This window comes from Rhinatrema bivittatum, chromosome 2 (assembly GCF_901001135.1).
Source record: "Rhinatrema bivittatum chromosome 2, aRhiBiv1.1, whole genome shotgun sequence".
NCBI lineage: Eukaryota > Metazoa > Chordata > Amphibia > Gymnophiona > Rhinatrematidae > Rhinatrema > Rhinatrema bivittatum.
The window spans coordinates 240,575,490-240,592,869 of NC_042616.1; the positions used below are offsets into that span (position 1 = coordinate 240,575,490).

At 45.9% G+C, this 17,380-nt stretch overlaps 1 protein-coding gene across 3 annotated transcripts in view; it reads right to left on the minus strand.

The window, feature by feature from the left end:
• TOPBP1 (DNA topoisomerase II binding protein 1) overlaps positions 1-17,380 on the minus strand; it is a 248,317-nt gene that overhangs the window by 171,621 nt on the left and 59,316 nt on the right. For all 3 annotated transcript variants that reach the window (XM_029589328.1, XM_029589327.1, XM_029589329.1), the window contains exons 10-11: positions 15,362-15,603; positions 8,358-8,659 (exon numbers count right to left, since the gene is read on the minus strand). In XM_029589328.1, coding sequence (XP_029445188.1) covers positions 8,358-8,659; positions 15,362-15,603 — 544 coding nt within the window. The remainder of the gene's footprint in view (positions 1-8,357; positions 8,660-15,361; positions 15,604-17,380) is intronic.

The following is a 17,380-nucleotide window of genomic DNA, read 5'->3' on the forward strand; positions in this document are numbered from 1 at the left end:
CTGTAATATCGAGAGATGGCAGGAATTCCTCCTTGCAGACTGCCGCAGTAACAGAGCACTGGATTTTCCATCTGGAAACGAGGAACCCATAGGTCCGCATTCACTTTCTGAAGGTCCAGAATGGCATGATATAGATAGAATTCTTGCCTTGCCACCACTCCCCTTGGATATGGGAACTATTGCAACCAGCTTCGCAGCCTTTCTATTGTGGATCGGGTTGCAGCCGTCCACCTAGCACCAGAGCTCTCACAGGCGAACTTGTGTGCTCCCTGAAAAGACTGCAGTTTGCCAGACACTTGTTTCTGCAGAGAGAATCATATGCCTGGCCGGTACTATCTTGCCTCTCGGCATCTTTGTCCTACTGGGAAATTCTTCCTATTTTCCTTAGGCTTATCTTCAAGCAAGTTATGCTCCCTTGGATTCGCCCAAAGTGTTTCATCAACTGCTCCAGGCCCTCTCAAAACAGAAGTTTTTTTCTGAGTCTGGGCATCTTGCTGAGACTGCAGACATCTTGTATCTGAAGGAACTACAAACCAAGTCGTATGGTGCTTTCCCAATACTAAGCCAGACTCCAGAGGATCCACCTCCTTTTCCAACACCACATCCTATACCATTCCACATTGGGGAACCCACTGCAAGGCCACCCGAGAAACTGCTATGCATTGCAGTCCTCAATATCAACTAAGACGGAGCCCCAGCTTATGATCCTGAGGATATTTCAATGCCCCATCTCATTCAAATGGGTTACCGTTTGTCTTTGGCACTGCTGACACTAAGGCACACACCTTAGCATGCCTGAACAGCTCCAGAGGACCTTCTGGCAAGGGATAGCCCCTGCCACTGCCCTTCCTTCCTTCCGGCCTGTGTCTGGAGTGTTCCACCCCATCACCATCAAAGTCATAACTGATATATGGAAAAGAAAAGCCCTCGTGGAGCCTATCAGCCCCTCTAATATAGTGGGGTTCTTATCCTCATGTCCCAATTCAACCTTAGATTGCTTTCTTTTTTTTTTCTTTCTTCGCCAGGACCGGTGTATGTATTACTGGCTATTCTTCAGGCCTGAAAGCCCTCCTCCCTTCAGGGTCAGCACTCCTGGCCACAGGAATTATGCATTCCTAGCCAGATCCGGCCGTCCAAAGATATATCTGCCAGGAACTCCTCTCCAGAGCCCTCTGGCGGAACTAGATCCCAATATAAGGCACTTGGGACTGGATGGTGGGTAGACCATCTTTAAGAAAGGTCTCTGTCTTCCCAAACCACCAAATGCATGCCCATTCTTCTTTCAAGGAGGCCTTGCATATCAGCAGCACAAAAACTGCTGAGAAGGGCTCCCCATTTTCCTCTGAATCGAACAGGAGAGCAGCTGAACTTCCCACCATATCAGTCAGAGAGAGAGCCCCAGCAACCGTGTGGGACAGCTGCTTCCTATTTCTTTTCTTCTGTACAAGCGGTCTGCCCTTCCCTGAAGGGTTCTCCCCGCCGCCGTTACACATCACCAATCACAAATGCACCACAGCACTTCCCGCGCTGACCTGATACTACCATGTTAAGCTCTGAGCTGCACAAGCAAACATACAGGCGGCTGCTGCTGCTTAACCGCACAGTGATTCAAAGGTCTTGCATCACGGAACAAATCAGTAGCTTCAAACTGCCTGGTTCTTCACTAGAGCATGTCCCGCACTGATGCAATGCCACCATGTTATGCCTTGAGCTGTACGGGAAAAGTACACGCAGAGCTGCTGTTTAACCACGCAACGATTCAAACTCCTGCTCACCCTTACTCTACCAGGGGGATGGCCCTTACACAGTCTTAGCACCCCTGGAAGCACATATTCAACTTTAAAAACTATGCAGGTTTGCACCTCTAATATCTGCTAGAGACAGAGAAATACTGAGGGACTGCAGGTGGCACACTGACTTAAGTAACAGTCTCAGTAAAGCTTCTTTTCTCTGTCTCCATCTGCTGATAGGGAAGCAAAACCCATGCGTCTGGACTGATCTGGGGACGCTCAGGAATCTCAATTACTATGTTTTGACAAACAACTTTAAATTTTATAGATCACTATTGTTGAGAAATGTATCTTGCTTGATAATTTCCTTTCTTTGAATCCTGCCATACCAGTCTAGATAAGTGGGTTGTGCTTTACTGCCAGCAGGCAGAGACAGAACTATACGTTTTATGTGAGTTTATGCAATAGTAAACATCATCAGTATACCTTCATCAATCACTGGGAGGGGAAAAGGAATTTTTCAAGGGGCTAGGGAAAGTGTAGCTCTCTCTCCCACTCATCTACTAGCAGGAAGAAAGCATGGGCTTCTTTTCAGTAGATGGCTCAAGGACAGGAAGAGACTTGTAACCTTCCTGTCAACTCTGAAAACTCACTCATTATTAACAAGTGAGTTTTTCAAGCCTTGGTCTTGTATAGCTATTCATGTGGGAAAAAAATGAGAATGAAATCAATGTACTACAGGAAAGGGTGGGAGAAGCTAGCACAACATTTCTAATATTTACTTCTTTAGAATCCACTTCACCAATGGCAAAGAACACCACACAAGGAGAAATTACTACCTTCCTGATAATTTCCTTTCCTCTAATGAGGGCAGGCCAATCTCCACCAGTGGGTTATGCACCTCTGCCAGCAGATGGAGACGGAAGAAAAGCTGATGTCACAAATATATAGTACCCATCCCATCAGTCTACCAGTATTCTCTGGAAAAGCCAAACTGTGGACAAACTAATTAATACCTGATCATCATTATTAATAATCACCCACTCAAGCTTCCAACCCAATAGGAATAATGAGTCAGCCAAAAGAAGTAACATATTCACTAAACTAAGGGGCTAGATAAGCCGCTTACCAGTCTTCAATGAAGAGCAGGAATCGCACTCTGCAAAGTTTGCCCGAAATAGGCTAACCAAAACATAAAAGCTTGGCAGCCTAGGATGGGTTGGGGATTGGCCTGTCCTCATTAGAGGAAAGGAAATTATCAGGTAAGTATTCGTTTCTCCTTTTGCAATCAGGCAGGCCAATCCCCACCAGAAGGATGTACCAAAGCTAATCCTGAAGAGGGCAGGAAGCTGCCAGAGGTCCAGTTAATACTGCCTACTTGAATGCGACGTCCTCCCTAGCCCAAACATCCAAGCAGTCATTCTTGGAAAAGGTGTGCAAAGATGACCACGTTACCACGCGACAAATCTCGGCAGGCAACAACGAATGAGGTTCTGTCCACAATACCACCTGAGCCCTTGTGGAATGTGGTCTAATCTATTTCAGCAAAGCAATCTCAGCAGCCACATAGGTGGTTATAATGAGTTCTTTATCCCAACGGGCTATCACTACCTACATCACCAGTGCTCTCTGCTTACTGCCACCATGGAGCACAAACAGGCGATCCGACTTCCAGACAGATTTAGTCACCTCCAAGTACTGCAGCAAATGTTGCTTGATGTCCAAGGAATGCAAGAGACGATTCTTTCATCTCTGTCCCTATTCAAGGTGGGCAGGGAAATGGACTGATTCAAATAAAACTCCGAAACCACTTTTGGCAAAAATGAGAGCACAGTCTGAAGCTGTACCGCTCCCAGAATCATAGGTAGAAATGCTCACAGCAAGAAAGAGCTTGCACCTTGGAAACCTGACGTACTGAACAGATTGCTTTACAAAAAACTATCTTCAAAGTAAGCAGTCGTAAGGAAAGAGCATGCAGCAGCTGAAAGGTCAGACCTGCCAAGAATTCCAGGACCAAATTAAGGTCCCACAGAGGCACCTGAAACCACAAAGGGGGCAAATATGCTTAACTCCCTTCAAGAAACGAGACACACTGGGATGGGAAGACAATCGGTTGATGCTCCACGGCCACTCCTCTGCATTCAAGCAACCTTGCACCATCAACTCCTGACAATGAGCCCCAACCGAAAAGGCTAAAATCTATTGTGAGCACCAACCAATATGACGACTCCAGGCAAACTCCCTTCCTGAGATGATCCACCTGTAACCACCAGTGCAACTGAGACTTCACTTCCAATGGTAAGAGCAGCCTCACCGCATAGTCCTGAGACTGTGGGTTCCATCGGGAAAGCAACGTTCATTGAAGAGGTCACAAATGTGCCCTTGCGCAGGGAACTACTTCCAATGCGGCAGCCATCAACCGCAGGACCTGTAGATAAGACCGCACTGTCGGGCGAATAGTGTTTGTCAGGGTTCAAACTCGCGCCATCAACCTTTGGATTTGAGTCTCCGGCAGAAATACACACTGTCCTGCTTCGTACTGAAGCAAACTTCGAGATACTCCAGAGTCTTTATTGGCTGCAAATTTCTCTTGGCCAGATTTACCACCCAGTCTAGGTCTTCTAGTAATGAAGCTACATTGCAAAAAGCCCAAAGACTCTCTTCCACGCTCTTGGCTCAAATCATCCAGTTGTCCTGATTGGGGTGAACCAGAATGCCATCCTTGCATAAGGCCGCTGCTATCACCACCATGACCAGCCTAAAAGGCAAGGCCTGAAACTGGTAATAACGATTCAGAATGGCAAATCATACAAACCGTTAATATTCTTGGCAAATGGGAATATGCAGATATGTCTCCATGAGATCCAGAGATGTGAAGTATTCCTCTACTTGTAATAACATCATGACAGAGTGCACCATTTCCTTCCTGAAATGAGTGGCTCGCAAATGATGATTGACACCCTTGAAATCCAGTATGGGTTGAAAGGACCCTTCCTTCCTAGGCATGACAAAATAAATGGAATAATGGCCCATAGTTTGCTGTGATTTGAGAACGGGAATCATGGCTTTCAGGTCCAACAGCATTTGCAATGTAGATACCACTGTTACCCTCTTCTGACGGGAGTCGCATGGAGATATCATAAAGACATCCATAGGAATGCGAATAAATTCTAAAGCATATCCATCCCGAACCACTTCGAGGACCCACTGATCCCGTTGCGTCCGTCGCTGCTCGACGCCCTCACTCTGCCCTCCTTACCACTGTGGCGACTCCCTCTGGGCCTGATGGACGGTTTGCTGCCGCGGTGTCTTCTTGCCGTCTTCCTCCGGCGTCCCCGGAGCAGCACGACGCTGTGAATCTACCATGTTCTTGAAAATGTAGGGCGCGCGCATGCTCCAAATGATGTACCAGCAAGGGTGCGAACCTCGGGGGCGTCCCCCTGAACCGACGTCATCCGCTTCCAATATAAAAGGTCTCAGAAATTGCTAACGGATTGAGTTAGCAAAGGGTTTCGCTACCTATGCTACTCTGCCTCCTCGGACTTACCAGGGGTATCCGCTCCTCGGGGGCCTCGCTCTCTTTTCTCTATTTCAGATTGCAGATAGGAACCGGTACTCTCTCCTCGAGGGCCCATGTTCCTGAACACTCTGAAGATTCTCTACTGCCTGGAAGCTATCACAGATACAGACAATTGTGAGTTACCATCGCTCTCTCAGAGCTTTCCCTGGAACCAGGTACTCGCTCCTCAAGGGCCTAACCCTTTCCAGCTACTGAGCCTTCTAAAGACCTTATGTGAGATATGTCATCCAGTTCTGGCTATGAACACAGTATACCTGTCTACTCACTACCTATAGTTTCTCTACAGCTCAGCTACCCTGGGATTGTGGTTCCAGTACCTGAGGGACTTCAGCCCTGCTGGGCGTAGCAGCTCACTACTGCCACCTCTGGTGGTTCTACTAGCTGTCTAATAAAAGAATTCTGTGTCTGTCTCCATACTCAAGCCTAACCGGTGGTCCCTCTCAAGATATCCTCCTGGGGGTGCAGTCATCTGCCACTGGCCCAAGGATTTACCTATCTACATTCCTCTACAGCTGAGTGTCCTCTCCAAGCACTCCGCTGGTAACAGATGGCTACTCCTTTCCTACCAGGGGTCTTCAGCAACAGATTCATAACAGCTTGCTAACTCCACCTCCTTCTGGATCTAGTACACAACAGATTGCTACTCCTAGCTGTAACAGAGCTTTCCTAACAAGATTGCTAACTCCTCCCCTTCATAGGAGTTTAACCATAACAGAGTGCTAGCTCCTCCCGCCAGAGGAGCTCGCACATAACAAGAATGCCAACTCCTCCCCTCTTAGGAGTCTAAGCATAAGAGATTGCTAACTCCCTAGCAGATCCTTTACAGATTGCAAACTCCTATCTGATGTCTCCGCCCATCCGGCATCAGATCTACTATAGATTGCTAACTCCTCCTTCCTCAGGAGCCGAGAGCATAACAGATCCGAAGTAATCTGGGTCCAAATGTGATAAAAACGCGATATGTACCCCCCCTATCTCCTGCACCAACAGGTAAGCACACAAATCTTCATTGAGAAGTGTTGTGTTTGTGGCACTGTGGAGCCTTGGTCGCAATGGAGATGACTCCGCCCATGGGGTGGGGCCCCCCGTGGGGAACCACTGCGATAGGCTGAACTCAGATAGCAGACACAGTATGGATAGAGGCTTTATTGTACTGCTTGTAGATAGATGGTAAAGCAGGAAGGTAAGGCACTGACCCCAGAAGTGCCAGTATGTTCAACAGGCTCAGATGTGAAGTCTCACCCAGATGTTTCACGATGGCGGAAGCCCGCAGTGCAGGTAACGTCGCAGCTGGTGGGTAGAACTGGAGTACTGGATCGTTGAGGTACTCACAGGAATGATGGCATCTTCCTGATGGTGGAAAGTTGGGACCGAAGGTCTGTGGTGCAGGATATAATGGCTGGTAGGCCCTCGAGGAGCGAATACCCGATGGTCCGATATCCTGAAATGTAGAAAAGAGAGAAAGACCCCCGAGGAGCGGTTGTCTAGTTAGAGAGGGTCCCAAAGGTTAGTTGGAAGCAAGAGACCCCCGAGGAGCGGGTATCTTGAGCTTCTACTGGAGCGAGGCCCTTGGAGAAAGGCAGCATCTAAGCGTGCAGCTTAGAGTGGTCAGAGTAGCTTAAACCGAAGTCCTTGCTAACTCAAGGTGGTAGTGAAAGCGGAGGCTAGATATACCCGGAGGTACTGACGTCATGCGGTGGGGCCGCCCCCGAGGTTCCCGCCATGACGTGTATTTGAGCATAGGAGATGGGCGCCCTCGCGCCCTAGGAGGCCACAGGAGTGAGCATGGTGGATGGGGACGCCTATGCTGGTTTGGAAACACCAAGACCCTCGGCACCGGAGGCAGCCATCTTGCCCAAAGATAGGGCAAGGGGAGAAAAAGAGGTAAGGCAGAGCAGTCGCAGCCGTCTGCGACCGATGGAAGCAACAAGATATATGCGCTTAATACACTCGCCCAAACTACTCACAAAATATGCATCTAGATACACGCGCTTTAAAAAGCACCCAAGCTATGCACACAAAATGTGCGTCCAGAAAGGACAGCGAATTTGAACACACAGAATGTGTGTCCAAAAGAACTGCTCAGACACACATGCACACTCAAAAGGAGACGCGGAGGTAGACGCACAATAAGACGCACAGGCACACGCCGACACACGCTGAAAAATGTGCAAACCGCTGCAGCCTACCACACGCCAAAAAGGAGAAGCCTAAGAGTAGGGCCTAGCCAAAAGGCTGCTCAACCCACCGTACCTGAACTGCCTCCACACTTCACAGATCTCCCCAGAGACATAAGCGGAATAAGGTGAATACCAAGGAAACAGACCCGCTAGGAAAACTCCGAACAAGTTCCTATTCTTCTGTCTCTTTTTTTTTTTTTTAATATAAGTAAAACCTTTTATCTGAGCTCAGCCCTCTCTGGCTGAGAGCAGGAATGGGTCCTGGCTATCAGGAGAAGTCGAAGCCTTCGTCGCCAAGCCTCTCTCAGCCTGCAACCTCAAATAATTTTTTATGTCCATGCCACCCAAGGCTACTGGACTGAAGGCTCTCTACTGAGGGACAGACCGAATGGTATCACCTCAGGAGGCAAGCAATGCAATATAAACATCTCATCTTCTAGATGTTTGTTTGTTTTTTTATAGGCATTTCCCAGTAGGGAAATCATATCCACCACCTGCTGGAGATGAAGAATATTGGTGGGCTGATGTTGGAGTGGGAATATATGTCCATGACATCAGCTTTTGCTCCGTCTCCATCTGCTAGCGAGGTGCATAAACCACTGGTGGGGATTGGTCTGCCTGAATGCAGAGGAAGATTACCTTAGACCTAACCGATAAGAATTAAAACACACATGCTAAAAATAAAACTGAGAAAAACAAAGTGCGACACAAAACCTCTACAGGAAGACATTGTGATAGGCAGTATACACTTTAAACAGGTTAGCTGTAAGGAGAAACATCAAGAACAAATCATGGTTACTATTAATGCCTTATTTCTGTTCTTTTATTTTAAAGATATGCTATGCTCCTCCTGTTCTTCATCCTTACCAGCCATGTATTAGTAACAACTTCTCCTACAGTTGATTCCACATCACAGCCCAGCAAAGGGACCACAGCATAGTCTGCAATGGCCCGGATCCGAGGCGACAAGATCTTCCCCGCATTTTTCTTTATGATATCTGCAATGCAGGACTCGTCTTCTTCAACAAAGCCCAGAATCAGGAAACTCCGCATACTGAATAAACCTCCTTCAATTACAGTGCTTGAATGGTTAAAAGACTGATGTGCAACAAGAGCACTGCTTTGAGTGGTGTCATCAGAGTTCGCCACTTTGTGGTTTCCAGCATCAACTGAAAGGAGGGAAAAATGTACTTTGCTATAAACAAAACTCAGACAGGAATCAAATGAAACACTTTACAACAAGCAAGGTTACTAAAGAGATGTCACTATTATAGCAAACAGTAACCAGTTTAAAACCCTGGGACTGCAACAATGAAGTGGGAACCTCCTAATGATACCAGAGGACTGGATGCTTTCTGCAGTCAAAAACTATGGTGAAACCAAGGTGCTCAAAGAGCAGGGGTCCTACAGTCACAAGAGTTTAATTCTACTAGAATATAATCCCAATGCTAAAAAGAAAAAGAAAAAGTTTAAACTCTGTCATCCAAACCAAACCATTGCAAGTCCCAACTCTGGAAAATCCAGTAAAGTGTAGCAGCTGCAACAGCTTTCTCAGGATCACTTCTGTACTAGGAGCAGCAGGTAACCAATAAAGGCACTTGACCAATCAGAATCAAGAGATTAGCATACATCCTAAGAAGTTAACACCTGCTTACTGATTGTGCATGTAAGCAAAATTGCTTACCTTGTAATAGGTGTTATCCCAGGACAGCAGGATGTAGTCCTCACATATGGGTGACGTCACTGACGGAGCCCTATCACGGAAAACTTTCTGTCAAAGTTTCTAGAAACTTTTGACTGGCACACTGAGTCCATTGAGCATGCCCAGCATGCCATGATCCCTCGAGCCACAGGGGTCTCCCTTCAGTCTTATGTATAGCAATAAGCGTTAGCAAAAATAAAATAATAAAACGTGCTGGATCCAACTCCGCAGGGTGGCGGGTGGGTTTCGTGAGGACTACATCCTGCTGTCCTGGGATAACACCTATTACAAGGTAAGCAATTTTGCTTTATCCCAGGACAAGCAGGATGCTGGTCCTCACATATGGGTGATTAGCAAGCTATAGGCTGAGTCATTTTGTAGAGAACCAACACTGAAGTATTGTTGGAGAAATTGAGGCAGCCTAAAATCACAGTAGGTTGGATGTAGAAGGAGTTGGGATTATACTGGAAACAAATTCTTTAAGACAGATTGTCCATAAGCTGAATCTTGTCTTCCTTCTTTGTCCAAATAGTAATGAGCTGCAAAGGTGTGAAGCGAACTCCATGTTGCAGCTTTACATATGTCAAGAACTGGCACTGAACGATTGTGTGCTACTGAGGTTAACATTGCTCTGAGTGTGCCTTTACTCGCCCTTGGAGAGGAAAGCCTGCTTTTTCATAGCAGAACTCTATACAATCTGCTAGCCAGTTGGAGAGAGTTTGTTTTCCCACTGCATTACCTGGTTTGTTTGGATCAAAGGAAACAAAGAGTTGAGTGGATTTCCTATGGACTGCAGTCCGGTCTAGGTAATATGCAAGTGCACATTTACAGTCCAAAGTGTGCAAAGCTCTCTCACCTTGGTGAGAATGAGGTCTTGGGAAGAAGATGGGCAAAACTATGGACTGATTCAAATGAAATTCCGTAACTAACTTGGGGAGGAATTTTGGATGTGTATGAAGAACCGCCCGGTCATGCAAGAATTTTGTATAAGGTGAGTATGTGACAAGTGCCTGTAACTCACTAACCCTTCTAGCAGATGTAATGGCGATTAGGAAGATAGTCTTCCATGTGAGAAATTTAACATCGCAGGAATTCATGGTTTCAAAAGGAGAACGCATGAGTCTTGTTAGTACTAAATTAAGGTCCCATTCTGTGACTGGTGGCCGTTTTGGTGATTTAAGATGAATTAAACCTCTCATAAATCTATTGTCAAGAGGCATCTCCTATTGTATGATGGTAAGCTGAGATTGCACTTAAGTGTACTCTTACGGACGAGGTCTGGAGACCAGAGTCTGAAAGTTGCCATAGATAGTCCAGTAAAGACGATGTGAGACAGGAAAAAGGGTCAATACCTTTTTGTGTACACCACAAGGTGAATTTTTTCCACTTTGAACTATAGTTTTTTCGTGTTGAAGGCTTACGTGAAGCTATAAGCACTTGAGAGACATTAGTTGAAAGATTGAGTGGTTGTAAGATCAAGCTTTCAACATCCAGGCTGTCAGAGATAGGGATTGAAGGTTGGAATGATGCAACCTGCCCTGATCCTGAGTTATGAGAGTGGAAGCCATACCAAGGCGAATTGGCTCTGTGATCGAGAGGTCAAGAAGTATGGGAAACCACATTTGCCGAGGCCAATATGGGGCTATGAGTATCATTAACCCCTTGTCCTGTTGTAGCTTCACTAGAGTTTTGGTTATTAGCGGTATCGGGGGATACGCATATAGAAGACCTGAATTCCAAGGGCGAGCAAAGGCGTCCTTGGCTGACTGGTATTTCTGTTTATGCAGAGAGCAGAATCTGTCTACTTTGTGATTCATCTCGGATGCAAATAGGTCTATTGTTGGTTGACCCCAACGTTGGAATATCTTGGTCACTACCAATGGATCCAAAGACCATTCGTGAGATTGGAATTGATGACTGAGGCGATCTGCAACTACGTTGTGAATGCCCGCCAGATAAGTGGCCCGGAGAAAGATGGAGTGTGTCAGGGCCCAGTCCCAAATCTGTGCGGCTTCTTGACAAAGGAGATACAAGCCAGTACCTCCCTGTTTGTTCAAGTACCACATGGCAACTGTGTTGCCTGTTTGTATCAGAACAGTTCTGTGTGAAAAGCAGTCCTTGCATGCATGTAGAGCATAACGTATAGCTCGCAGTTCCAGGAAATTGATTTGAAATGTCGCTTCGAGTGTAGTCCAAGTACCTTGGGTTTGGAGATTGTCTATGTGAGCTTCCCAACCTAAGGTGGATGCATCTGTAGTTAAAGTTATCTGTGGAACTGGTTATTGGAAGGGTAGGCCCTTGCACAAGTTGTCCTTGTTTGCCCACCATAGGAGAGATGAAAGTAGTTGGTGGGTTATTTGAACTGGAGACAGTGGTTGAATTGATTGTATCCATTGTGATCTCAATGTCCATTGCGTTATTCTCATGGCTAATCGGTCATAGGAGTGACATGAACGGGCCTAGCAGAATTAGAAACTGATGAGCTGTCACCTGTTTCTGTATGTGTAGCGAGTTTGCTAATGAGGAGAGTGTTTCCGCTCGATCCTCGGGTAGGAAGGCTCTTGATAGTATGTGTTCAATTCTGCTCCGATGAATTGCAGTAGGTGAGACGGGATGAGGTGGGACTTTTGATAATTGATGAGAAACCCCATTGAATGGAGCAGATTGATTGTTAGTCTGAGAGAAGCAAGAGCTCCTTGTTGAGATTGACTTCTGATGAGCCAGTCGTCCAGGTAGGGAAAAATGTGGACACTTTCCTTGTGTAAGTGTGCCGCTATTACTGCTAGACATTTTGTGAACACTCTAGGTGCTGAGGCAAGTCCGAATGGTAGAACCCGGTATTGGAAATGCTGATGACCCACTAGGAAATGCAAGAACTTGCGATGAGGAGGGAATATTGGAATGTGAGCATAAGCGTCTTGTAGATCCAGAGAACAGAGCCAGTCTCCTGTTTGAAGAAGGGGAAGCATGGTGCCTAAAGAGACCATCCTGAATTTTTCTTTCTGTAGAAATTTGTTGAGATTTTGGAGGTCTAAGATGGGACGTAGGCCTCCTGTTTTCTTTGGAATGAGGAAATAACGGGAGTAGAATCCTCTGCCCTGCTGAGGCCGGGGTACCGGTTCCACAGCTCTGGCTCTCAGAAGGGTGGATAATTCTGCTTGGAGGAGAGTGATGTGATCTGTGTTTATCCAAAGAGACTTTGGTGGAGAGTCTTTTGGAATTGATAGGAAACTGAGTTGGTAACCTCGTGATATAATGGAGAGTACCCATTGATCTGTTGTTATCCTTGACCAATGGTTGTAATAGAAGGAGAGTCGACCTCCTACTGGTATGGTTGGGTTGAAGTTGCTGAGTTGGCTGCTGTTCTCTGGCATTGTCTCAAAAACCTGCAGCTGGGCCTGTTTGCAGTGGCGGTTGAGGCTTAGCAGTTCTAGGTTGTCTGGGCTGAGATCTTTGTTCTGGTCGGAAAGATCTGCCCCGAGGTGTTGGTGGATAGTACCTCCTTGGCCTGAGGTATGGCTTCCTTGTATCTTTTTGTGGCTGACGGCGTGACACTGTGGAAGAGTCTTGTGGTATAGCAGATAATTGACGCAGTGTTTCTGTATGTTCTTTAAGTTGGGCTACTGCGTCCTGAACCTTTGATCCAAAAAGGTTGTCGCCCACACAAGGTAAGTATCAATTTGTCTTGGACCTCAGGCCTAAGGTCAGAAGCTTTAAGCCAGGCCAACGGCATGCACTGATCCCAGAAGCTGCCACACTTGAAGAAGTTTCGAAACTGTCATATGCAGCACGAACCTTGTATTTTCCTGCTTCTAATCCTTTATGGATAATTGCATTAGCTGCATCCTGATACTGCTGAGGAAGGGAATCAATGAACTGTTGCATTTGTTTCCAGAGATTTCTCTGGTATTGTGTCATGTAAAGTTGGTAAGACGCTATCCTGGAATTAAGATTTGCTCCTTGGAAGACTTTCCTTCCTAGAGTGTCCAAGAATCTGTGTTCTTTCCCTGCTGGGGTAGACGAATGAGGTTGTACTCTTTTAGATTTTTTCTGAGCCGACTCGACCACTACTGATTGGTGTGGGAGTTGTGCTCTTTGATAACCAAGGATGTGCTGTACTAGATATATGGTGTCCATTCCTCTATTCACTGACGGAACTGAACATGGATGTTCCCACAATCTATGTTGTAACTCCACCAGGACCTCATGAACAGGGATGGCTAGGACTTTCTTAGGGGGATCTACAAATTGAAGAACCTCTAAGGTTTGCTGTCTCGTATCCTCTTCAGACACTAATTTAAAAGGAATAGTGTCTGCCATGTCTTTTATGAAAGTGGTAAAGGACAAGTCCTCTGGAAGTGACTTCTTTCTTCCTTCAGGAGGAGATGGTTCAGACATAAAGCTTTCTGAGGAGGAATCAGTGTTTCTATCCTCCCATGAGTCATATGGTGTATGCTTGGAAGGAGAAGTAGGAGAAGGGCTTGGTGGCATCGATGGTATAACTGGTCTGGAAAGTCCTGAAGGTCCTGGTTGAGGTTCGTATAGTGGAGATGTATCAGAAGTATTTCCCATACCTGCAGGTTTAGCAGGGACGGGTTGTAGTAATATAGCACCGATGAGGGCATCGAGTTTTTCCATTAATGGTTGAAATATCGATACATCTGGTTGTATTGGAATCCCTGGTAGTGGTACAGGTACCGGCATCGGGGACAGCATTGTTAATGGCGACGGTCTTGGTGATGGCATCGGCATCAGTGCTGATCCCGGTATCGGAAATGGCACCGGCAGCGATGAGGGCACCGGCATCGACAATGATGTTGGCTTGGGTGAGGGCACCGGCATCGGAGGAGTCATCGGTGTCGATGGATGGGAGTCCTGAAGCGCTTCTTGCACTGCCTGGTGGATGAATCCACTCAGTTCCTCCGCTACAGCTGGTGTAGTCAGATCAGCTATAGGTGGTAGCAGTGAAGGCGTCATCGGCTCTACCACAGGACCCTGTGGTGGCTCGATGCCCGGCACCTCTAGAGGTGGGGAACGCCTTGGGGTAGTAGGCCTCGGTGACTCCTGTGGAAGAGGTCTTTTGGCTACTGGATGTTCCTGTGATAGCAGGGCCTCCGGAATTGAAGAATGTCAATGCTTTACACGATGTTCAGTGGCTTTTTCAAGCCCGGACGTTGATTTTGTCGATGCCTCAGACAGGGTCGGTGATAACCAGTCTCCCGAGCCTTCTACTCGACGTTTTCAGATAACTAAGCGTTTCGATGCTCCGGCCGGAGACGAATGAGTTGACGTCGACGTGGAAGGTATTAGTTGGATGTGGAAAAGGTGTTCCGTCTTTTCCTGACATGCCTTTCTTCCTTTGGCAGTCATTTCCGCGCATTTGGGACACGATGAAACATCATGGGATTGCCCTAAACACAAGACACACTCAAAGTGTGGATCAGTAATCGACATAGTTCGATTACATTTAGGGCATTTTTTAAATCCTGTGGCCATAATAACCAGGACAGCCGTCGACGGCTTTCTGACCAAAAAATGTTTTAATTCAAATCGAGTCGGAAAAAGAATTTAACTCACCGGCCGGTGATCGAAGAGAGACCCCGATGTGGGAAATGAGAAGTGAGGGATTTTTAATTTGTTTTCTACACAAAACTGTGTGAAGAGGTTCACACAGGGCTCCTTGTCCGCGATGCTAGCTGCAGCGCGGAAAAACAAAGACTGAAGGAAGACCCCTGTGGCTCGAAGGATCATGGCATGCTGGGCATGCTCAATGGGCTCAGTGTGCCAGTCAAAATTTTCTAGAAACTTTGACAGAAAGTTTTCCGTGATAGGGCTCAGTCAGTGACGTCACCCATATGTGAGGACTAGCATCCTGCTTGTCCTGGGATAATTTCTATTTATACCATATTGTTAAGTGTTTTTCATTATACACTGTCTTGGTGTGACTTTTGATGGGAAAGGCAATAGTTTTGATGTCCTATCCCAATACACTCGTGACATGCATTCCTGCTTTTATTTTTATCTATGTCACCACTTGATGTCACGTGTTTAAAATAAGGGAAGCACAAACTGAATAGGCAAGTGCTTATCCCATAGACTGCAGAGGTTAGGCGATTATCCGACTGACAGATCCAGACTGTAAGCCCCTAAAAGCTGAATTTGTTCTTACTTAATGTGGTATCATTTTCCATATACTGTGACAGAAGGTCTTCATCTGCTAGCTGGTGTCTTGCAGGATTCGCAGTTTCTCTCTCAGACAGATTGCTGTTGGTTTTTTGTAGGCCAGGGTTAGGCAGGGCTGGCACTGGCACTTCCACAGACATGTAGCTGGCATGGCAATACTGCTCCTCGGGAAGCAGGCAGCCCTGGGAGAAGCACTCCAACAACCATCTTGCCGATACCACATGAGGCCTCCAAAGAAAAAATATTGCAGAGATGAGATATTAAAATTCCTTTTATTCTAAATGAGAACATTACAATTGGGATTCATGCTTTTCTATAATTTTTTTGGTATGCTATTCTAATTTTCTGTATTTATTTTTAAGCCTAAATATTTGTATTTTCCACATTTTAGGGGTGGAAGCTGAGTTATGCTTCCTCACAATGGACTTAACTTTCAAAAGCATTTACATGTGAAAATGGGCAATTTGAAAATTAATGGGGGGGGGGGGGGTGGTATGCGTATCTGAAAGAGGCATTCCTAGGGGCAGGGAAGCCATTTACGCACACACTTTTGCTTTTCAAAAGTATGTGTACGCATTACACTTGCTCCCAAACAGACATAAATGTGTGCATTTATGCCGAGCAAGCTTCTACTTGCTCCCACTTTTCAAAGCGGACTTATGCACATAAGTCCGCTTTGAAAATGAGAGCTGGAGTCCAAGTTATGCTGGTTTATGCAGACTTCAGCCCTATGTGAAGTTATAAAATTACCCTCAATAAGTGTTATTGCACTTTTATGTTATAACTATTATTTTTTGTTTGTTATTGCTAAGATCGTTTCTGAAATGGTAGTGACCCCCATAGTTACCTGCACCATGAGCTCCAATGGTATTTGAGCCTCATCTTTTTCCTATCATTTTTGTAACTCTTTCCTCAATAATGCGAAAAAGAAGGGGGAAGGTAAAGGTTTACTCCACAGAGCCTTCAACCTCCCTTTCAGGGCTCTACTATGACTTTTGTTGTTTGGGCTCCAGGATTTGTTGCCTCTGCTGCCAGAGACCTTGGAACAGTTGGGTAGACCCTGAGGTGACTCTTAATCCTGAGAATGCCAAGCTAGTCAGTGTGCCTACAGATGGCATCGGGCAGTGTGCCCTGCTGATAGAGTGAGTTTGGAGGCCTCTTCCCCTGGAAGCAGCAGTAAGACAATTAATGGAACGACAGATAGGCAGCAGAGCCACTACTGGCTGGAGTGAGGTCTGTTAACCTGAGCCAGACTGTCCGCTGTGATTTTAAGCACTTCTAAAGTCTGGCTCATGTTTTAGGTGAATGGGGAACTGCTCATTAGACTGAATGAGATCAGAGGTTACATGGCATGCCACAACCCTGCTTGAAAGCTGAGTCACTAATTGTAACGAAGAATAAGAAATGTGCTGTTCAAAATTACAGCTCAAAACCCAAAGCCAAGGGATGGCTCGAGGAACATACCAGGAAAACTGCTCCATTAGATCAAAAGACTGACACTTCTCAAGCCAGCAGTGTAGCTACGGGGAGAGACAATCTGACCACACCCAGCAAACTAGAGGAACTTAAGAATCAGACAAGATGACTCAGCCTCAGGTTTTAAAATGTCCCAAGGTCTTATATTACCCCTCAGCTGTCAATTTGTTAAAGAAATATTTTTTTGAAGGTTCTTAAAATTCCAACAGAAGTTACTGACCCCCTTACTTCCAGAATATGTTACCTACCAGGGAAAAGGCATAATGGACAACAAGAGAGCTGTGTTGATGTTTAAGGTTTTAAAACAGGTATTCATGTTCACTTTTGGCTTATTGAATTATTGAACTTTCCCTGTTTAAATTGTTTTTTCTGGTTTGTTTTACATGGACCTTTGCAATTGATTTTGCAACACACCTGTTGGATTGTGTTGTACTCATATTTTTATAACATACTGTGTTTTGTTTTTATATCATAGTTCTCCAATTTGATCTTAAGAATGAAAAAGCAGTTTATAAATCCACACAAATAA